General features: G+C 37.5%; 1 protein-coding gene across 1 annotated transcript; it reads left to right on the plus strand.

Annotated features, from left to right (window-relative positions):
- Positions 1-4,638: 4,638 nt before the first annotated feature.
- LOC108664608 (39S ribosomal protein L1, mitochondrial) lies at positions 4,639-13,610 on the plus strand. Its single transcript, XM_018151231.2, has 9 exons — positions 4,639-4,832; positions 8,055-8,236; positions 8,504-8,594; positions 9,741-9,860; positions 10,636-10,803; positions 11,263-11,377; positions 11,650-11,768; positions 12,057-12,158; positions 12,806-13,610. Exons 1-9 carry the CDS (start codon positions 4,719-4,721, stop codon positions 12,950-12,952), a joined length of 1,158 nt encoding a protein of 385 aa, XP_018006720.1. The 5' UTR covers positions 4,639-4,718; the 3' UTR covers positions 12,953-13,610.
- Positions 13,611-24,734: the final 11,124 nt, after the last annotated feature.

Here is a 24,734-nt window from a genome sequence, read left to right on the forward strand (position 1 = left end):
TAATTCATCTAGCAGGAATCTTGCAGATCCTACACAAGATAGATGTTTCATGGGTGATGGGGATGAGAAGAAAACTGCATTTCACTTTTTAATGGAATATGGGGCATATGAGAGAAGGCATAAGTCTATGAAGGAGGTGATTCTGAATGAAGGAGGTTAGATTAACCAAGTGGGGTATGAGAGAACAAGCAAAGAGCAGATTGAAATGATTGTGGGTCTGTCTGAGGGAGCAAATGCAGCTATACTTGAAAGTGTGAAAAGACATTTGGAAAAAGTGTGGAGGTTGAGGGAGAGGAGAATGATAAGAATGGGGTCTTGAGGAGTGGAGGGTTGAGAGGGGTAGGTGGGATTGGGAAGGCAAAGGTGACCATGCCAAATGTTCTTAGTGCATTGTTGCTGTTTTTTTCTTTTAGGATGTTGATATGCACAAGGGAATGTTTTAGTCTTTTTAGGAATGTTATGAATACTTGTTAATTGAACTTTTAGTTAACTGCCAAACCGTGCGTTTGTTTTGTGATGCTAGTAAAAGAGCTTTTATGCAGCATGAATGACAAATTTAAAGGTCTTGACTGGAGGTGAGCACGCACCCAATTCCAAAATTGGTGGAAAATTTCTAGTTGCCAGTGTTCATGGTCAAAAACTTGATTGGAATTTTCCTACTTGCAAATGAAATTTCACAGCTGCAAAGTGACCAATTTTCAATCCATTTGGAATCTTGTGCCCAGATTGTGTAATTTTATTAACAATATGATAGCAGATAATTCACCTAGTCTGGCAGGAATCTCATGGCTCCAAAAACAGCAGGAAATCTCAAGTTGTGGCTTGAGCCTTTACTTTAGGCTTGAACAGTGGATATATTTCATGCCCGGCCCAAAAGGTAGATAGATATATTTCACACAGCCTGACACAGGCACACCACACACCAGTGATATTAGAGCCAGTCTGCCACTGCCACAGGATTTCAGTGATAAGCAGGAATATTATATACTAGCTTCAGTCACTTTTTATTAAGCAAATCTGCCTCAATTCAACTCACGTGCTCAAGTGGGATTTTTTATTGTGGTTTTAATAAAATAATAGATTAATCTGAAATTCATGACTTTTTAAAAATTATTCACCATTAACCAAAGCCATTTACTTGAAAAATACCAGATGACCATTGAAAATTGTAAAGTTTAGATTAAACAATCAAGAAATGATCAACATCAACTCATGACTTGGAAATTTTCGAGGCTGAAAAATATTTCAACTCAATTCTTTAAAAAAATCCAGATGTAGGCAGTGGTAGAAAAGAGTCTGAAGTCTCCTTACTTGGCTTCAGCCCTTCAGGCAGATCATGTACTAAGCCTACCTAGGATAAACGTGGTATATTCCGACATCGTGGGTAATTCCAACATTTCTCAATTTTTTCCTTTATATTAAGCTTAGTCTCAGTTCCATGCTTAGTTCCTTTGTCAATCATTGATGGTTGAAATAGTGACATCATACTATTGCGCGCCATACTATTGCCAAAACACTAGGTCTGGGCCGTCTGGTGGGAAAATGTTAAGATCCAAAGAGAGACAGTGCACGTCACCCAGTGAGAACATCAAAAAACGTGTCAAAGTTGATAGTTGACCTTGCTCTACCAAATGGAAATGGTGATAAACTGTTTGTGTAGAAAGAATATTATGATTCGAGTTTTTTAAATAAGTCTGTGAATATATTAGGAATCCTTCAAGTATACTAGTATTTGCTGATTTCAAGTGGTAAACAAATTAATAGCTGATTAAGTTAAGCAACGGTTTTAGACACATAAAAACTAATTTCAACACAGCTTGTTCTGAGCTGTGTCCAAAAAATAAAATTTCTTAATTAAAAGCTTAATAGCTCTTAATTAAAAAATTAAAATTTTTTAATTAAGCTTGTTCTGAGCTGTGTCGTATTCTGATACAGCTCACACAGGGCATCGGAATTCCGAAACAGGGTGCCCTAATTACAAATTAATAGAGTTTGAAGCGTTGCCGGAATTAGTCTCCCAATATGCCACATTTAGTCGCACACAGTGTCGGAATTCAGGGAATTTGTAGGTTTGAATTCTAAAGGCTTTTAAATAAATTTGGCAACAGTTTGTGACGTTTCATTGTTGCTGGCACGTAGTGTGGTGTTTTGAGAGTGACGTAAAGCAGTCAGAACTCAAGTTGCGCACACGGTGATATTTTTATAGCCATTCATTTTTTGCTACGTCTTTAATGTGTCAGAATATACCACATTTACCCTATATATTTATTCTGTAAACTGTCTAAATATCAATAACCTGCATGAACTACAAGTTCTGAATTATAGATTTCATTTTTTAAAGCCAAAACAGTAAAACTTGTTTAAAAGTTTTACTTGGGAGTTGGGGGAACTCAATAGACCATACGGACCCACCTGCGGACTCGCGCAACTGGGACACTCATAATTCCTTAAATACTTAACGGATCTGTATGAATTTTGGAATGTGAGTACGGTATTAATTATCGATACACTGCCGCAGGAATTATTACAGATTTTTACATGACTTATTTTTTAATTAAAACCAATAAACGTATTTTTTAAGCAACTGGGACACTCCTAATTCCTTCAATACTTAACGGATCTGTATTAACTTTGGAATGTGAGTATTAATTATCGATACGCTGCCACAGGAATTATTAGATTTTACATGAATTGTTTTTTAATTAAAACCAATAAACATATTTTTTAAGCAACTGGGACACTCATAATTCCTTCAATACTTAACGGATCTGTATGAATTTTGGAATGTGAGTATTAAATTTGTATGAATTTTGGAATGTGAGTATTAATTATTTATATGCTGCCGCAGGAATTATTATAGATTTTTACATGAATTATTTTTTAATTAAAACCCATAAACGTATTTTTTAAGCAACTGGGACACTCATAATTCCTTCAATACATAACGGATCTGTATGAATTTTGGAATGTGAGTATTAATTATTGATATGCTGCCGCATGAATTATTATAGATTTTTACATGAATTATTTTTTAATTAAAACCCATAAACGTATTTTTTAAGCAACTGGGACACTCATAATTCCTTCAATCATAGTGGCAAACCAGAGATTTTTTAGAATCAGTTCATTTTTAATTTCCTCATCCACTCAATATCTAAACCAATTCCTTATGTATGATAATGCTGGTATCCAAGATACTTTCCTGGTCTACTTATAGGACTCAAAAATGAACTTGATGAAGAGTCTAAAAAAATTGCTGCTTTGCCACTATGCCTTCAATACATAACGGATCTGTATGAATTTTGGAATGTGAGTATTAATTATTGATATGCTGCCGCATGAATTATTACAGATTTTTAAATGTTTTATTTTTTAATTAAAACCAATAAACGTTTTTTTTTAAGCAACTGGGACACACATAATTCCTTCAATACTCAACGGATCTGCATCATCTGCTCAAATTTTGGAATGTGAGTATTAATGATCAATACGTACGCTGTCGCAGGAATTATTACAGATTTTTACATGACTTATCATTAGGTTAGGTTAGATTAAGTTAGGTTAGGAATTAATTCATGCAAAAATTTTTAATGATTCCTACGGCAGCGTATCGATAATTAATACCTACTCACATTCCAAAATTCATACAGACCCGTTAAGATGTATTTAAGAAATTATTTATGAGTGTCACAGATGCGCGAATCTGCAGGCGGGTCCGTAGAATTGTCGATCAAGTGTTGGGGGAATGTTATTATGTTAGGCTATCCTACCTGAAAACTCTTACTTTACATTTAGCTTTTACAATGAAAGTTAAAGGTTAAAAGTTGTGCTATAGGCCTACCTATACTATTATAGTAGGTATACCTAGTATAGAGATTTATGCCTATTTGTCAAAAAAGTTACCTACCCAAAACAATACAATTTTAGTATAAAGTTCATAATTTTTACTCTGGACTCAGTTGACTGTTATCAGCCTCAGCCTGAGCCTCAGGGACCAGGGTCATAGCCTAGACTCATTATTATTCTCATAGAATCAGACATAGCCATTAGCCACATAGGTCATTGAAATCGGCACTCAAGTCAAAGGAATCTTCACTCATGGGACAGCAACAGCCATAGATGGTTGCAGTCTTACTGTCTCTGGGTCACACAGTGACTGACAGTCCCTATTCTAACTTCGAAGAAGATATCAAAGAGATTTCTATGCACGTTTGTAATTGTACTTGTACGAGATTGACATCTTAAGATTTGAAAGTTATTTGTTCATCTCAACCCATTTAACTCACAAATGTCAGAAAAACTTTCGAGTTTTTGAAATAGTTCATTAACTGTAAATTGCGAGTTGTTGACACCTCCCAACTACTCAGGATAACTCAGCGTCTCTAAGTCATAGATCCCGAACCCGAGATAACAAATTTCAACGGCGATTTTCTAAAAAGTTATAAGTCATGTCTTGTCTGAAACTGTGACTTCAGATAAGAAATGTTCTAATGGTCTGTTTAGATAAAATTTTATACCAAATCAATATCGCTGATTAAAAGGAATTAAGTAACATACTGCAGTATGCAACCATAGAGCATTTTCACTCTAACTATATTTTGATTCGGATTCGAGCACAACGTTCCGCGCTGAAGGAACATCCCTAATTCAGTGTTACTAATACTATCGGTTTGTTGACTGTTGTTGCCGGTAGTAGTGGACATCGTAATAAATTAAACATGAATATATCTACTCGTTTTCTGAATTTGCTTCCGCGAAATGCTTTTTCATCGTCTCTGTGTAATCTGAATACTTTACAGCCTATAATCCGTTCACCAATTTGTTTTTCACAGGTAAGACCATACGCAGGAAACCGTTTGTCGTAGTGTTAGTGCCTTATACTCTTAGTCCAATCGCGCTTTCAAAAGGTCCTTGAACCACATTCTTCATTCAATACAAACAAATGAAACAATGTTGCCATTTTTCCTTCTCTGTTCTCTCCATTGTCTATTATCCTCTCCATTAAGTAAAGTTGATTTCAAATTGAGTATCATAAACTGACAAATATGAGAACAAAATAATTACTTATACCTAGTGTTCATAACTTTGGAGCCACAAGATTTTACACCTACTGAAGTCTGAAATTAGGTACCGGTATATGATATTAGAGCCGCAATATTTCAGAAAAAATAGGACTTTTCCAATCCTGTCACTGTCACAGGGTGTCTGACTGACAGATTGCAGCCTGTGTTACTTACTGTACAGGGCTGGAAAAGTCCTATTTTTTCTGAAATATTGAGGTATTCTGCTTCTGAAATATCATATAGTAATTTCAGTAGGTATAAAATCTCCTGGCTCCAACATTATAAATTTTTGTTTGATTGAAAAAAAATGCAGTTTGCACTTTGCAAACATGTCATTTCATAAAATTTTCCACTTCCACAATCTACATTAATTTACCATTTCCTGATTCCCATTAATTTGATTAAAATATCCTGCAGTCTTGTAGAAAGTAATCATTGTAATGTAAACAAGTCAACCTAAATGTTTTGTTGAAAATCACGCATAGTTGTAGTCAAGCCAGATTGCATTAACTGTGATTAACACATGTTCAGCTATTAGCTTACAATAAAGGCAAATATTATTGTTGCCTTTTGACTGTTTTAGGGTAAAATTAGAGATTTAGAATAACACTTGTATGGATTTTAAAGTAAATTCATGCCTCATAAATGGCTTTTCATGGCATGATGGCTGAGATATGGAATTCACAGCTTGAAAAAATGGAATCATGGCTGGCAAATCCATAAAACCATGGCTTGAAAAATTCAGTCACAGCTTGCCAAGTAGATATATTTCATGCCTGGTGTCTGACTGTCCTAGGACTGAGAAGAGAATAAATGTTTCTTAAAAATAAATTTAGTTGCATAACTTTCAGTGGAGTCTAAAATTTTCATATGTACAGGTACTTGAATAATTTTATGGATGCATTTTAACTATGCTGCTGATATGATATGATTATGATATCCAATATCAAGTTGCCAGTACCACATATGACTTACCAGTGGTAAGTTGATTCTTTCTTCTTTGCAAAATATCAGCTAAACATAGAACTGAAAAGGAAATTCTATCATCACAGCCTCTTAGCCTGCTACTCTGCAGCAGTCAGGCTGGAATTCTAGAATAGTGCATGAAGCTTGTCATTTTTGGATGGATGCTGGATATATATATACATGTTCATCTCCAGACTGTGATTGATTATGTAGTTATCCACTTACACTCTACCATTCACTCACTGTTATTATAGAGGCTGGAATTCTAGAGGAGTATTAAATTAACCAATAACCAGTACGCATAGCATATTGAACCCATCCAATAATAGTCTGGAGAGGATGACATTCAAGAGTGGGAAACATTTAACTTTAGGGCAATGACTAGAGCTTTCCTGTGGCCTTGCCATTTCTGGAACTACAAAGTTTCCTCCAGATGAATTACCTCCTATCTAATTCTTAACAAAAGAGCACAATCGGGCTGCAAGGTTCCAATTGTATTAAAAATTAGTCCTTTTTGGAGCTATGAGATTTCAGAAACAAATAGGAAAATTCCAATCCTTATGACACTGACATTACAATCCCAGCAATCAATCAGATTGGAGTGGATGACATCACCACCAATCACAGTCTGGAGATGGTTTTGCATTTGCCCAAAAATGTCAGAAGCTTTATGTGCTGGTTTTGCATTTGCCCAAAAATGTCAGAAGCTTTATGTGCTATCATAAAATTCCAGCCTGTGGGATGGTGGGATTGTGATGTCATCCTTTTTAGAGGAATTCTAGAGGAGTATTAAATTAACCAATAACCAGTACACAATACACATAGCATATTGAACCCATCCAATAATAGTCTGGAGAGGATGACATTGAAGTGTGGGAACATTTACCTTTAGGGCCATGACTAGAGCTTTCCCGTGGCCCCACCATTTCTGGAACTACAAAGTTTCCTCCAGATGAATTACCTCCTATCTAATTGTTAACAAAAGAGCACAATCGGGCTGCAAGGTTCCAATTGTATTAAAAATTAGTCCTTTTTGGAGCTATGAGATTTCAGAAACAAGTAGGAAAATTCCAATCCTTATGACATTGACATCACAATCCCAGCAACCAATCACAGTGTGGAGTGGATGACATCACAATCCCAGCAATCAATCAGGTTGGAGTGGATGACATCACCACCAATCACAGTCTGGAGATGGTTTTGCATTTGCCCAAAAATGTCAGAAGCTTTATGTGCTATCATAAAATTCCAGCCTGTGGGATGGTGGGATTGTGATGTCATCCTTTATAGACTTTGATTGATTGTGATATTTTGATGTCATCCTCTCTGAATTTCATTAGTTTTGACTAATATGCTATGTGTACTGGTTAATTTAATACCACTATGGAATTCCAGCCTGCTGAAGGGTGCAGCTACTACACTCAACTTGCAATATTTCCATGCCAGATAATAACTTAAGCCTTTTTGAGTAGGCTAGATTATAGAAAACTGTGGCTCAGTTTTGTTAACGAAATTTTTGTTTCTTTTAAAGATTGGCAACATAAAGGTTGTGGAAAAGTTAGTTTCATTGACATTCACATCAAAATTTTAGATGAAGTACAATATATGCACTTGTTCTTATATTACCATACCACACCTGAATATTTTGAATAGTCTTAGTCTGAGACTCTATTCCAAACATAATAGTATACTAAACCTGTATTTATTAGAATTTAGAAAATTCACTGATGTTGAGTTTTTCCACTACAACTTCAGGCTGTTTCAACTCTATATACTTGAATATATGCCGGTACTTAACTAAATATGACACTTACTTGAAACTGTAGCTTCTGCCATTATTATGTCTCATACCAGTAAAGGTTTGAATAGAAGATTTCTGAGTCAAATGGTGACTATTCAGAGATTTCAGCTTTTCTGTTACAAGATGCCATCTTTCATACTGATGCCTTTTTGAAATCCACACTGAAAATGTAAATAATAATTTATTTCTAAGACAGCATTAGATTTATATGTTTTTAATTTTAGGTTCTCTGGGAAGATAAATGGCTTTCACCTCATCACAGAAGCTTCCATTTAAATGCATTAAATGCTGCTGCCAGGAAAGGTACTCGTGCCAGAAGAGAAGCCATCAAAAAGGCCAACAAGAAGAAAAAAATTGAACAAGAAGTTAAAACTGGTTGGATACCATTTTCTGAAAGAAAGAAGTTGTGAGTATGGAAGTAACTAAATGTGATCTTATGAGAATTTTGTAGTATGGAGCATATTTTTGTTATTATGGCTCATTCAACTATTACTTCATTATGGAAGCTGCCAGTCTCCTGTTCTTGTTTATTCCCTAATGTGCCTTTCAAAACCCCAGAATTCACTAATTAATAAGTAGCAACATAGAAATACTCTTTTTGTTTTAACAAGCAATGTTCATTTAAAATTAGAAATTTACTTAACACAACATAAAATGAATTCATTTTTTGCAGAAATGCTGCATCTACGGAACCTCCTAATTACACGTGGAGGAATTGGCCACCGGCTGATGATGTCTACGTGGCAAGATACTTCAGGTGGCCTGTAAGAGATTTTCATTATTGCAGAAAATTTTTTATGTCATGTATAATGGAATGAATAATTGCAAGTTGTAGTAGTTCATGTATTTATTTTTTATTTAACTTGAATAAATGGTCAAGATTGTTGGCTGAGATATAGGTATAGAAATGATGGTGTTGATGGTTGCTAAGAATATCTTTTCTGAGATTGTGTCATATGGAATCAGCAAAATTTTATGGACTCGTTAGGTTTATACTTTGTAATTAAATTAGGATTAATTTTCTATTATGAAGCCAGTCTATTCTTCTTAAAATGAATGTGGGATTGGATGTAGGATGGGATTTAGGTATATAGTTAAGAACCAAAATTAAACCTAAACATAATAACTTTTGCTACATCACTGCTTATTGAACAGTACATAAAGATCATAGTGCACATATATATATATCACATCACTTTGAGTATGCTTTTCCTTATAGACTCAGCTATCATACACCTGCACCCACCTCATTCGCACACACATCTATGGATGTTAGGAGAGAAGGTTTGCAATCTTAATGGATATATTCTTGATTGCTCACTAATGGGAACATCTGAAACTCTCAACTATGGTACATTGAACTAGGCAAAATAAATAATACGTATGTATAATATAAATGGTGTTCAAAAATTAAGTTTCTTCAACATTGAGGTTTTAAAACTCAACATTGAGGTTAAAATTGGGTCTCTGTAACCCTTGCTTTCTATGGGTAGATTTTTAGTGATAATCCCCCAATAATTTCCTTGTACTAAGTCAACAATCAAGGATGTGCCAGTTTATTGCCCTAGATAAAGTGTAAAAATGTTTCAATTCTCAAGTCAGGTGATGTCTTGGCTATTGCTGAAGTGAGAATGTAAAGTAGCAGGACTAGTGCAGAATTATACTCAGACTAGGGGAGCATATGTCATTAGCCTAATGACATCAACATAAATATGCAACACTAAAAGCATTTCCAAACAACTCAATCTTATGTAGCAATAAAGCTACTTGGCCATTGCTAGGGCAAGTTCCAGGATTACTGTCAGGTACGGTAGTGAAAGGCAATCAAGTTTAAATGTTCATGATGAATGCACTAAAGAATAAGAAAAATGCAGTTGAAGAAATTTAATGGAGTAATAAATTTTTTCTAGGAGCATTCAGTGTCAGAAGCTGTTACTAAGCTGCGTGAGATTCACCAGCCAACTATCTACAACTACCCTGATGCTCCTGTCTTCCTCACTATGGACGTCTCACTCGCCACTGACAAAGCGGTAGGGGGTAACTTCTATTAGGAGTGACATTATGTTTCAACTTGTTTAAATTTGATCTATCTTTATATGTCAATTGAGGTAAAAGAAATTGTAAGATAATAACAGCACTTTGTTTGCAAGAGTATGGAGCTATATTTGGCTATGAATTTGCCACCTTATTTCAGGATAAATTTTGTTATAGTAATATTCACTGACAATTTATTCATGTTAGCGCTCCGAGAATGAACATGTTCAAGAGCAGACTAGATGAAGCTATGGAAAAATATTTGTTCAGACTTGAAATGCCTAGCACCATATCGAACTCGGTGGAAGTCTAGTAGCTATTTCAAACTATGGTCAGTCTTGAGAAGATCCGGTCATATGACTCAATTTTTGATCTTCTGTGAACAAGTTATGAACAAGAATCGGCGACAGGCCACATCAGGCCTACGTTACTCTTCAGCACCGACATCACTATGTTATGTTATATGCTCTCTTTGGATCACTCAAGTAGAAGTTTCACACTGAACCAGTACATACATTTGTTATTTAGATGGATGTGAATGGTTCTATTAATCAATTACAGATCAATTTCATTCCACCTGATTATTTTTCTACAAGCTTACGACTCCACTTATTATGTATGAATCATTTCGAATTGAAATGTTATTTCAGACATTGTTCCTTGTTGCCTAGTTTCATGCAGAAAAGTTTACCCACCTCAATTCCTAATTTACTTCTATTAAATTCATATTCTTATTTGTTTGACTCTTTCTAATAAAATTATTATTTAAAGAAACGTTTCTTGACGGATGTGAGTGGCGTAGTGCTGCTACCTCATGCCTACGACGCGGGCCAGAGCCGCAGCGTTGCGGTGCTCACAGATGACCATGAGACTCGTACCAAGGCGCAGGAGATGGGCGTCCAGCTCGTCTGTGGCAAGGAGATCGTCAAGCTTGTGCTGGTGAATTGCACTTGATACCCTCTTATTGATGTTCTTTTTTATAATGAACAGAACATGTATATTTATTGAGGATATCGTCAAGCTTGTGCTGGTGAATTAGACTTGATTTCTTCTTTTTAGATGCAGTTTTGTATCATGAACAGGACATGTATATTTGTTAAGGAGATCGTCAAGCTTGTGCTGGTAAATTTGACTTGATTCCATCTTTTTGATAGGTTTTAATTCTGAAGGGAACATGTATATTTGTTTATGAGATCGTCAAGTTTGTGCTGGTGAATTGGACTTGATTTCCTCTTTTTGATGTTTTCTTTTATTCTGAAGAGAACGTGTATATTTGTTGAGGAGATCGTCAAGTTTGTACTGGTGAATTGGACTTTATTTCCTCTTTTTGATGTTATTTATTATGAAGAGCACATGTACCTATATTTGTTGATAATAATTGTTTGACATGACGCACAGGGTGGAGAAGTAGACCTGCTGGCGTACGATTACATCGTTTCCAGCCTAGACATCCTTCCTGAACTCGTTCCTATCAGGGGGATACTGAAGAAAAAGTTCCCAAACCCTTCTAATGGTGAGTAATTCTTATCATTTACAGTTGTCTTCAATCATAATAATCAATGTTGATTTATTGTAAAATTAAATCAGTGCCCAAAATTAACATTTTTTCTATTTATCATCTTCTATAATTGACATAATACCCATGTGCAAACATGATATTGCGATTTTAATCCAATTGTTGAGACATTTATTTGACATTTTTGTCTATTTAGGTAAAGTACATGGCCTTTGTAAAACTTATGCCTGTAGTGCAGAGTATTATTATAGGCTTATTGTGCATTGCAGGCACCTCTGTGGTGAACGTCGCCGACACCGCATTTCGGTTTCTCACAGGCGTTCAGTACGAGTGCGCCGTGGATACCGTACTAAAAGCCTATGGATCTATTACCGTAGCTTTTGGCGCGGTAAGTCTATGTTGTTTGAAATAGACTTGGTCAGCAACCAAATCTAACGGTAGTTTGATACATCTAATTATATTATTTGGTGCTTTGGTATTAGAAATTATCTCCCCTTCCCCTGTTCATTCAGTGGTGCTTTATTAAAAATCCGATTCTGATGTTTTATATACTAGATTTTTTATCGTGGCTTCGGGTACCAATATCATAATATTTTATGTGTGCCTCAGACTTTGTTCGCATATACTTGATATCACAAAAGACAAGTTAAGTTAATAAAATTCTATTTTGAACAAGCTGTCGATGGAAGACGAACATCTGACGGCGAACGCGCAGGCTTTACTGACTGACATCGAGAGCCATCGCATCGGCCGCAAGTCTGCGGACCTCATCACCAGGGTGAGAACCTCCCACTAATACTGGTAGTCCTGGTGGATTTGTCTTGGTTATTTCCAATTTATTAGGAAGTTTATTAGGAATTTTGGGAGTATGGGTTACAGTACTAAATTTATGCAGTTTGTGGTCAAAGTTTCTTTCGCCATCGTTTAATTAATTACTTGTTTAATTTTATATCAGTGCTAAAACGGCACTCCCTTCTCTGGTGGCATCGAAATTAATTAAAATTTACACATTTTCATCGAATGTATAAGTTGCTTATTCCTCCCAGACAATGAGCGTGGCACATCGCTCAAGGAGAGACTTATCCTTAATATTTTGATAAATGTTATTATTACAAAATAAAATTTATTTTAACACTTGATGATAATTGCTGGTTCAGTTATTTTTTTATAATATTTGATGCAATAATGTGCGCGTTTAAATATTAGAGCCTAACTATTTTGATATATTAAATCTATATCCGGAAAAGAATCTGTGGATGTCCTCTAGCAGTTGTGTTTCGGAATAACCTCGCAAGGTAGCAAATGATGAACTTGGGTTCATTGTGACGAGATTTTTAAACGTTTCCTCCAATGTTATATTGAAATAGTATTTTTTGAAATTATTAGCAATAACTCTATTTGAACTTTTGCCCTCGTACGCCACAGGTGTACGTTAAATGCAACACAACCAGCGAACGACTGGTGCTGGATCATAAAGCCTACATTCCCAAAGACCTCGGCTACGCGCCCGCCAAGAAGACGAAGCAGCAAGAAACAACTGAGGAACCGCAACAAGAAGCGGTCGCGAATTAGATTGTTTTGAGTACTGAAAGATCACAACCGTATTCTGGGAAGATATTTTTTTAACGAATAAAGCGTGAAAGAATTTCGTGAGATCACTTCCGTATTCTGGAAAGATATTTGTTTAACGAATAAAGCGTGAAAGAATTTCGTAATTTTCAGGTATTATTAGGGGCTTCAGAAGTTTGTTGTAAAGTATGAAGCGGGGGTCGGCGTCCTTGAGGTGCGGAAATTGCTGAAGGCTTTTATGTTATTGAATCGTTGCTTTCGATTGTATCTCGTGCATAATTGGTGTTGTTAAAACTTGCAAAATCCATGCCAGTTGAAGGAATAGTTACAAAATAACCCATTGAAGATTGAATTGAGGCTTTAATGCTAAATGTGTTGATGTTTCATGCAAGGCAAGTTATCAACCGATGGCCGCGATTATTTAGCATGTCGATGTCGAACAAGATAATATTACATCACTCTACGATTTCTGAAGACATGGCATATTTTCTAAATTGTTTTTCAGTTCATTTTCATAAAATTGTCAACTTTTTTCAAGTAAAGGTGTTCGCCGTCAACTCAGTTTTTTTTCTGTGCGTTAAACGCTGGTCGTGCGTTGCAAGATTCACGCACGAGCGTAGAGTTGTTCTTCTGTAAATATTAACACTAAATAATGTTCGATGCTATGCGTATTATTGCAAACCTTCGTTACTTATTCGTCTTCGCACCACTTTTTGTAACTGAAATGCATAATTAGTTGCAAAATTCTTAAAATATTGAAATAATTCAGAGTATTCATGAAATGGATTACAGGAAATGAATTCGTGCCGAATAAAGAATGAATTTTTAAAAAAAGAAGTATACACCTTCGAACCATCTATTTGTCGAACGAAAACTTACATGTCCTAATTCGACATCTCCATTATTTAACCAGAAAATTTGAATTTCAAATTTATATTAGAAAATTTCCTAAAGATAAAACTTACTATTTCCCATGCCAAAGTGCAGAACATGTTAGCTCAGAAGCTGGGCGCGAGAGGTCAAGTTGTCGTGTAGTAGTACAAAGGCGAGGTTAGGTTGCTGCTTGTGTCGGAGCGTCCATAAAGCAGCGTCGGTCGGAGCCTGAGTTCTGCACCGTGGCCGAGAGAAATTAGAGGGCGGCTGCCCCTACACATGCAATCTTCTCATTAGGCCCAGAATATAACTTCATAAGTGTATTGATGGGTGGCAGCGAGCCAAGCGCCTCCCGCCCTAGACATTAACAACTCTCAACAAGACGCAATGTTGCCACTAATGGGTATGGAATTCTCTTGAAACATCTTCAGGTATCGCAACCGATCTGAAACCGAACTCTAACATCGTATGTCATGGTCTCGGCAGGCGGAACTATTGACCTTTACTTGACTTGTGATGCGTCTTATTCGTGACCTTATGCTGTGGAGCTACAGAGGATACTCCGCATGGTCAGGATTGTTGTGCTCACATGTTTTTTTAGAAATTTTGGTGATGCGGTACACGCCGGAGGCAAGTTGTTATAAATTAATGGCTATGTCTTTGGATTGTGCTTCTAAGGTTCAATCACTTGCATGCAATTCCGAGCCAATAAAGGTTATTTAGGCAGATTCATGGGTCAGCCATGCAGTTTACTACATAGTGAATATTTGCCTCAAACAAATGGTTCAAACGAAGGCAGAAATATGAGTCTTTGCGGCGCTTTTATGTACCTGTAATCAATTATTCATACTCCAGCTGTCGAGATCTGGTGCAGCGTATCTGAAGGAGAGCAACCAAAAGAATTAGCATATGAATGTCCCTAGCAACGCTGCTTGGGAGGTCGCCCAGGGATACCAACATTACCGGCGCTCCAATTGTTTCACAGTACGTGGAGAAAGAAAACATTCTAGTATGTGGAAGAAGAAGAAAAACGGCGAAAGAGCCTTAATAAAGTAAAAACTTGATAGTGATAGTCATTAATGAGGAAATTAAGTAATTTTTTTCTTAGGACCTTGTAAGCAGAAAATAAATCGATCAGATATTTTTTCGTACAGATTAAATTAAACGGGATGAAATCATTCTGTGCAGCTGACGCAAAAACTATAACCATCAACTGCATACTAATAATTCGCAATCAGAAGTCAAGGTCGTGGCGCCGATCGACGACTCGAAGAGAGAAACGAGTTCTGTCGGGAGTTACTTCACTGAACGAGTCGCCGACGAAGAGCTATAGTACACTTGTGAGCGCATCCTAGCGAAAATGTGAGCGCATTTCGTTCTAATGATTGATCACTAGAGCAAGGTTCGTCCAATCGCCTAAATTTACGAGCAATGGTATAGCATCAAACGTCGGTGATTAAACTATGCTGCCTCTCGTTATAGATTAAAAAATATTACTCAGTATACACTCACTGCAGTGAGTGACAGAGAGCGCATTTTCTCGTCGACGAAAACTTGAGATCACGGAAGAACGGACAGACAGACAGACAGACAGACAGACGGACATGGCGAGCACAATTTAGTGCATTTTTTCCATAAATGAGAAAATGCGCTAAAAAGGACCACCGCCTGGATCATTAAGTCTCTATATAATTAGTTAGACTCACACCCAATCATATAGTGATTATTGATTATAAACATATCAATCTGGCTCTTTAAAAACATTGGTTTGTGTAACTATATGTGCATGCAGTTTCATTTTTTACTCTAAATTTCAGAGTGTATATGAGGATATATTGCAATATTAACCGGAAAATGACATTTAACGCGTTGGGTGCGATATACGGCCCATCACGCTTGATTGCCATGCAGATGGCCCCTAAAGCGTTCAAGTCCGCGGACAAAAAAGGCCATATAAAAGCCATATAATTTAATATATACGAGTAAATTTGTAGATTCCGATGCAAACATTAAATTGTAATTTTACGCAATTTTTTAAATTCTATTAGGAAATATCGTCTTTATAAATTTTTTTGGCCAAAGCAATAGAAAAAAAGTAAATCGCGGATTTTACCCGAAAAAAATGACCTTGCAACTCACCGTTCAGTTGAACGTGTCGAACTGAACGTGTTAAGAAATGCCGTATTGGCGGATGAATGAACCACAGCCTAGGTTTTGACTGCCTGAGGTCATTTACTTCACATTTTAAAGTCATTATCATCAAGTTAGTTCGAAAATTAAAACAAGCTTCCGTTCCGTGAAATAATTGTCACATTTTTTTGTAACATTCCGGAACTCTAAGGTTTGTCCGGGTTTTTGTCCATGCTCAGATGATAGATAAGTTATACTGAGTAATTGATAGTAGTCTATACGGAAGGCAATCAATTGGCTAATTTTAGAATTTGCTAATTTTTTCAGCTAAATTTACGAGGTATATGGAGAATTTAAACGACGGAATTAGAGATTTAGGCATCGATAATAAGATATAAACATTATCAAAAATTTAGCTAGTGGTGGATCAATGGTCAAAGATTGCTACCTAGTCAATGGCAACAGGCATTGCAAGTTTCATTTTTAAAGAAAAGTAAAAAGTAATATAACTGAGCAGTGATTGGCTACAATGCGCATCTTACTCGTGATTGGTCAGCCAAGGTGATACATTTGGCGCCTAAGGTGCCAATGTCGGCAGAAAGCGTCGCTGCGATTGGCTGGCGCCGCCAATCTTCACACTAAAGGCGTCCGCATTCACACCTCCTGCCTATGTGAAGGGCTGAGGTGAAGACTCGCAATTGGACGACGAAACATTTTTTGGAATGTGGGCGTAAAACAATAAAATGAAGAAATAACCTGTCCATGAGTTCAGTTGCAGACATTCCTGATACTCTGGGGAAAACAGAACCATTCCGCCATGGTTTGTTTCGAAAGACTTGATGCTTTGACAAAATATTCTGCAAAGATTTGATGCCTCGGCAAGATATCATTATAAGACTAGATCAGATGCTACGACAAGATATTGTAGAAAGAATTGATGCACCGCCAAATAATTTTTAGCGCATTTTCTCATTTATGGAAAAAAGGCGCTATTGTGCTCGTCATGTCCGTCCATCCGTGATTTCACGTCACGGACGGACGAGAAAATGCGTCATCAGTCACTCACAGCAGTGAGTACTGGTATAATTTGTACAGAGAATTCATGCAGTGATGCTTCATTAGAACATTTCGGAATTATTTACAATAAAGAAAAATATATGGAGAAAGCCTTTAAGGCCTGCTTATGTACGAAGGAAAGATATGATGATTCGACAAGATATTCAATAAAGACCAATAAGTCTCAGCTAAATATTTTGCAAAAAAAAAACACAATTTACGCCATAATATTGTGGAGGTATTTCAAGCATTAGCAAAACACTGAGGCATGACTTCATGACCATATTCCCTGTAAAAATATTCGATGTCTCACGAAAATACCGAGGCTAAAGTCAATGTGTCGATAAAATACTGTAAAGATATTCGATTTTTCATTAAAATACTGAGACAGGACTTGTTGCCTCGGTAAAATACTGTAAAAATATGGAACAACGACTTGATCCATCGGTATTAAATATTCAACGTAAAATACCAATAGTATATACGGTACTCGATTCCCCGTCAAAATACTGTAAAAATATTCTATGCCTCGGCAAAATATCGCCCAAAGACTTGATTCCCAAGCGATGTCCCGAAGTAAGCAGCATTTCAGTATATAAGGCAAGAATATACGCATAGCGTCGGCGTCACGTTGCCCCGACGGAGGCTCTTAGTCGGCATTAGGTTGGCTTTATGGCGACATCGTCGGCAAAAGTGGCTCTTTTGAGTGGAGTTTATAGGGCGGCCGTAACTGCCTTCATTGCCGCGAGGAGGCGCCAGCGTCTCTCAGACAACAATTGCCAAACAAACGCTTGATATTTCCTTCTCATCACAACTCGCATGATCGACTGGTGGTTTGTCGGCTTTTCAACACACGTTAAAAAATGTAGAGTGTTGCGTAGTTTTCGATAATTGTGTCAACATTCGCTTTTAAAAACAGAAATCCGCGGATAAACGATCCGGAATTTATTTCTTAGTCAACATTTTCGTGAGGTTTATCCATGTAACGTAATTATGAGGAATCACGACTCAGAAAAACCAATACATTCTTGTTTTCGAATCTTATGTGCAATATACTTTCAACAAAATATACAATAAATGCGTATCGGCAATACTTCTGTTAGTATTGAATTCAAAAGCTTCATTGCTAAGAATTAAAAAAATGCAACAGAAGTTCGATCCCCATGTATTGGATGAAATAATTTGAGTGGCCGGTGTCACCTTCAGGCAATTTTATTGCTGAGACCAAACGCAACATTGCTCAATCAAATACACTACTAAAATCTTAAGCAGACACAATAGAGCAAAGACATCGCGCTATTAACCCGACTAAATTGGCAAAATATATGAATTTGCTTGCATGTGCCCGTTATTAAATCCTACAGAAAAAAATGAAAATACCTCGTGCCCATATCTTAAATATTTATCGGACCATTCTGTAGTCAGACCTGCTTGGAAATCATGTTAGGTAGTAGTCAATTAATAATATCAAGTCTAAGCAGTTTTCCCTGCTTATGGTCATGGTCAAAGAACACATCATATTTATTCTCAAATTAAACCTCGTTATTCTAATGTTGAAGCATGCACGAGCTCCACGAGCACGGCTGGAAGCTTGTTATCAGCTAGTAGGAATCATGACACCATTTGTCATGCCACGGCTGTGCTGCGATAATCGTCTTTCTGCCATCTCTATCTCATACCATTCCCGATGAAGACCACACGAAGGACAGTAAAGCTCTGTGCTCGGCGCCCAGCTCTGTGACAGCCATGGTATTGTTGCGCTCTGTGACGTATGACCTCGCCGCGGAAACACAAGATGCGCAACATGCCTACGCTGCGGCAACAAGACCCCAACCTCTTTGGTATGGGCAACCTACTTATTAATGAAGACTTTATTTGTTACTTGAGCCGTCGAACAAAGTGGCCAAGTAGTAAGATAATTTATTCACATTGCTTGTGAATAGTTTGTAATACCTTGACTTGAGGTTATTCTTAAAAGTCCGAACTTAGTCTTATAGTCGGCACGTAGATGGAAAACGTCGTTATTAATTTTCTTACCTCATTTTTGATATATATTTTTTTATTGATATATATTTTATATTTTTTGATATATTTTACCTCATATATTTTTTCTTACCTTATTTTACCTTCTTAACTCATATTTGTCACAAGCAGAAATTCACAAAATCTTCGTTACCATGCGCTTCTCTTAAAAAAAAGGGTTTGCGCGAATGCCTTTATATTGTGAATAAGAGTAGGAATTCCAACGCCGGCTATGAGCGGCAAATTTTAAGCAGATTTGAGATAACTTAATGCAATTTTAGAGGATAATGAATGTTGATCTGTCAAAATAAAATTGAAAATTAGTAGGTTTTTGGGCAAAACCCAATCCAATGTTCAATATTCGAAGAATGCTTTCTCCACCTTTTCAGTTGTACGCGCGCACCGTACGTGGCAGTGCTGTGAACTGCTAGAAGTTCAGTGGTGTTTTTACATTTTTGATAAATTTCTTTTTGATTTGGTGTACGAGCTTCCTTTCATTTCAGTGAGTATTTTAATTTCAAATAAAATGTTGTCCCTTCAATTATTAATAATATATTTACAGTAAAAATCACGAGAAACAGTGAAGAAAACTAAGTGAAGTACTTCCGTGCAATCCATAACTGCATGGAGAGCAGCTACCGGTAGGTATACCATAGCTATGTCATCTCCTATGACCTATACAGGCTATACAGCAAAATAGCCCAGCCAGCTCACCGTACCCTGATTAATGCTTGCGTAGCCCACAATGGAAAATTCAAATCTCAGTTCTCACGTTAACGAATGAGATATCTATTTAACGCTCGTTGCCTTAAATTTTCCCCTCCTATTTTGTTCAGTTTTAGTAGAAAGTAAGTTTTCAACAACGTACTTCCAACCTCTGCAAGTGTTGCTCTATACCAACCTCACGCGGCCATATCTACTCCCAATGGCTGGCGCACCTCGATTAACGGTCAGTAATCAATTTTACCGTGTTTAATTGATATAAAATAATGGCTGAGTTTCTTTAATATTCCTATATAGATTTGATGTTTCAATTATGCACTGTTTTGATTTATGTAACTCCAGGAAAATTTCGCAATGAATTTGTACCCGGATTGTCGGTTATTTCCAGGATAGTATTTACAGAAGAAAGAAGCTATAATTAACCAATTATAATGGTTGAGAGGATTTTCTCTATCTCAAACTTCAGTGTAACGTTTTGTTAAATTCTAACCTGCAGTCTTTGTATTTAGCAGCATTAAAAAAAAAAAACAATTATTTAGCAGCAATTATGCGAGTGAGTTGGTTAAATATAAAAATAGGTGTTCTTCGTGTGAACTTTCATGAATTTATTGCGCTCAGTGCATGGTTACCGTGTTCAGACAAAACGGACTGAGTGTTTGTGGTGTAATAAGTTTTAACGTGATATGTTGCCTGGATATCGAATATTTGTTTGATGAGTGTTGAGTGATAGTCGTTATTTACTGATACTGCGCTCTCAATGTGGCTATCTGAGCCACGCATGAATTTCATGTGTTTGGGGCATTGCCTAAATTTACTTTTGCGTCGTGTTTTGAATGTCATGCACATCCTGCTTCACATGCACGCATGTTTGGGACATCACATCCACGAGTTTGTTGCGCGCTAATATGTTGAGCATGTATTATGAGTGTGAAATCGTGCGTCACTTAATTGTATGAGTTTTGAGTGTCATCCACGCGTTTGTACCGCGCTAGTGTTGTACATGTGTTTTGAGTGTCACATCCGCGCGTTTGTACCGCGCTATAGTGTTATGCATGTGTTTTGAGTGTCACATCCGCGCGTTTGTACCGCGCTATAAGTTTGTACCGCGCTATATGTACATGTGTTTTGAGTGTCACATCCTCGCGTTTGTGCCGCGCTTGTGTTATGCATGTGTTTTGAGTGTCGCCACGTGTTTGTAACGCGCTAGTGTTATGCTGTGTTTTGAGTGTCACATCCACGCATTTGTACCGCGCTAGTGTTATGCATGTGTTTTGAGTGTCATATCCAGGCGTTTGAGCCGCGTAATTAAGTGTTATGCATGAGTTTTGAGTGTCACATCCAGGCGTTTGTACCGCGCTAGTGTTATGCATGAGTTTTGAGTGTCACATCCACGCGTTTGTACCGCGCTAGTGTTATGCTGTGTTTTGCGTGTCACATCCACGCGTTTAATTGTACCGCGCTATAGTGTTATGCATGAGTTTTGAGTGTCACATCCACGCGTTTGTACCGCGCAAGTGTTTGCCATGACAGCCCTCCCTATATACACGCATGAAACACCGCAAGGTTTCTTGGACATCAGCGCACGTCTCGTTAGGTTGCCGCGCTCTGGCCAACGCGGCGTGAACGGGCTCCCTCTCCCGCCTATCTTTGCGGTGCATCCATTGTGACGCTAGCCTTTGGGGGATCCTGAGCTCTCTTTTACCTTCAACTTCTGACGGCGAGATCCTTTTTAATGCAAAGATCATCAGCATCATCGTGGTCGAAAGATAGGAGGGGGAGGGGTGTTGAGTGGTACAGTCATGCTCGAGCCAAAGTTTGATGGGCAGCGAGCGTGAACATGTGTTGCCATGGGTGATGGTGACGAATAGCGGTGATGCTGCGGCTAGTTTGTTGCACTTGTTGGTGATGATTCAGCCCATTTTTTACCTTATAGTGATGCAAATAATTTTATTGATTTTCTGACCCTGCATGTCAGAGTTTCCACGGTCCTAATCATGCCTCCCGTTTGATAATTTTCAGAAAGGCACTGCATGTTCCCTGAACTTGAAATTTTGAAAGCTATGCGAGCCCAAACGTAACGCATGCACTTTCATTCATGACAGAATATAGAGGATGTATCATCGCTGCAGGTGCACAGTTATTGTCTTAACGGTACTGCTTTACCTGCTTTAGTTTATCAGCAAATACTTTAACCAACACGTACCTTGTATATGCACGAATTTATGGTCAACACTTGACGTGCGCGAGTTCATCATTATTTACTTGTCTCACAGGTAGCAACACGTACTTTTTCTGCGCGAATTCCTGCATGATTCTTCCCTTATAAGACTATAATAAAGCGCATTTGGAACGTCTATGGCATGTGCGGGCACCTAATTAAACTTCGCGTATAAGCATCAAGTTAATTATATGATATATCGCCCGCAGCCTCGTTAATACGTTAATTTAGCAGCGGCCGTACATTATTACCATACGCTGAAGGTGCGCTTCATGACGCGAGCGTATATATGAGGAGGATATTGTGTGCGTCACAACCATTCATCATGGCCACGAGGTTCGGTTTATTGCACCCATGCCATTAGGAGACTTCCTGCGCCTGGGGGACCCAAGCTTCTTTTTATTCCCGCGCATCCAATAACAAAAGTGACTAATTCTGCCTTCCGCTCGCTCCGTGTCGGCGAGGGTCGTGATGGTGCAGTGAAGCACGGCGTGCAGTGAAGCACGGCGTGCAGTGGCAGCACGGCGTGCAGTGCAGCACGGCGTGCAGTGCAGCACGGCGTGCAGTGCAGCATGGCGTGCAACGGCACCCTGCCGCTCGATGTGATATTTAATAAATTAATGTAGTATAAAATTAATACACTATTTATTATATATTATAAATTAAAAAATTAATGTATTGTACAATGTACATAATCTTGCGCATCGTTCTAACCATCTCGCGTACTCACAGCGTTTAAATTTTCTCCACGACGAACTAGCTTCCGAAAACATATGGTCAATTTCTTCATAAGATTTCATGATTTTTTTTTAAGTCCATTCTCATTTTTAACAGAAACGTTGTTTTAAAAACGCTCTTGTTCTTGTCCGTTTGAAATTTTTAAAAGATATATATTTTTGCGTTGTTCTGCATTTCATTTGTCCCTCTTTTTCTAATCTTTATTATTAATTTATTATTGTTCATATGGAGTTTCTCTAATGATGTGGAAACTGGTTTTCGAACCGTTTTCATAGAAAGTGTGGTGGCATTAAAAAAAATATTGAATGTCAAGTTCAGTTTTAACGATTTAAGCAATCATACCTTTTAAATCGTATATGACTTCACTTAAGATTTAAGCGATTAAGGAGTTTTGCCAACTGTTAAGCAGTAAAGATTGAAATTTTCTGTTGTGGGTTTAGATAATATTTAGGTTTGTCTTCTGTAATGGCTTATAGGTACGAATACATTTCCAGTTTGAAAATTCTCCCCGAACGATTTTACTTTGAATAAAATTCATTGTCAGGTTTTCAAAAATTTTGGAGCGAGTCCGAAGATGAAGGTTGATTGATGGATTTATTACTTTCTTGTTGACGTTCAAATTTTAATTATTTCACTTGAATAATAATTGCATTTTTCGAATGGTTTCCATCATCTTGAAGGAATGCAGACGCAAGCAAGTTTTCAGACGGCCGAGGGTGGAAATGCGAAGCGTTTAGGCCTACAATCAAATTGGCGGCGCTTATAAAGCACTTCAAAGCGCGCGGAGCAGCCAGCCTATAGGCCTAATTAAAGCAATAGGCAGATGAAAGAAACGCTCCAGAGAGACGCTTGTTGACCAAATCCTTTGCACATGTACGCTTCATGTGCTCATCATATTCACTGAACATGTACATGTACAGTTCATGTGCTGTTGATAATTATATTCAGCGAACATGTACAGTTCATGAGCTGTTGATCATTTTTACCCAGCATGTGCAGTTCATGTGCTGTCGATCATATTCACCGAACATATGTATACATATTGTTCATGTACTGCTGGTCATATAACAGAATATTTATATATTCAGTTCTTGCGCTGCGCATGTTGTGCTGATCGCATTCAAAGAACATGCACAGTTCATGTTTTGTACGCATGTATATGTATGTGTGGTGTTAACATCTAAGGAACATTAATTAGTTGTCGATCGCATCCACAACATATGTACACAGCACATGCAATTCATGCATGTGAAGCAATTCATGCATGTGCATGCCGTCGTTGTAATCACATCCACTGTACTGTACATGTACAATGTCGTGCCGAAATCGCGGAATTGTCGATTCTATGGAATCGGCAGCCAGTTTGCCGAATCTGTAGAATCATCATTTCTATACTATAGGAATCTGGGGTTAGGTCAGTCAGCCAAGTTAATTCTACAGATTCGGCAAACTGGCTGCCGATTCCATAGAATCGGCAATTCCGCGATTTCGGCACTACAATATACGATGTACGTGTTGAACTTCTTGACGTGGCTGCAGCGATCTTGCATGCTGGACGTGTTTGCTCCATCAACGCGCTCATCGAGAGCGGCAACACTTGAAGAGATTGCCAGCCATCATGTCAACAACGTGAGATGGTATTTGGTATTTTGCATTGTTGAAGTGTTTTCTGGTTATTATAAGCGAGCGCGTCAAGATGGAGCTGTCGTAGTGTGTGATCAAACCATGCAAACCAAAGGATGCGAACCATTTTAGAATAATATGATTATATCTATTTTGAATTAGAATCAATTGTAGTTAAAGTTCGCTTTGTTAGTCATAAGCAAATTTAACAGAGAAGAGTATTCGCTGCCTGATTCTAATTAAGTCACATGCCAGGCCAATGTTTGCCGATTGATTTTAGCTCCAGTCATTTGAACAATGAACTCGGTGTCACTGAACAAGAGATTTTATTCTTTAATGAAATTTTATTTTAGGCAGAAGATGGTTTTGTTAATATTTATTGCCCGGAAATTGTTCAATTGA

The sequence above is a fragment of the Hyalella azteca genome, unplaced genomic scaffold, assembly GCF_000764305.2.
Source record: "Hyalella azteca isolate HAZT.00-mixed unplaced genomic scaffold, Hazt_2.0.2 contig5000, whole genome shotgun sequence".
Taxonomy (NCBI): domain Eukaryota; kingdom Metazoa; phylum Arthropoda; class Malacostraca; order Amphipoda; family Hyalellidae; genus Hyalella; species Hyalella azteca.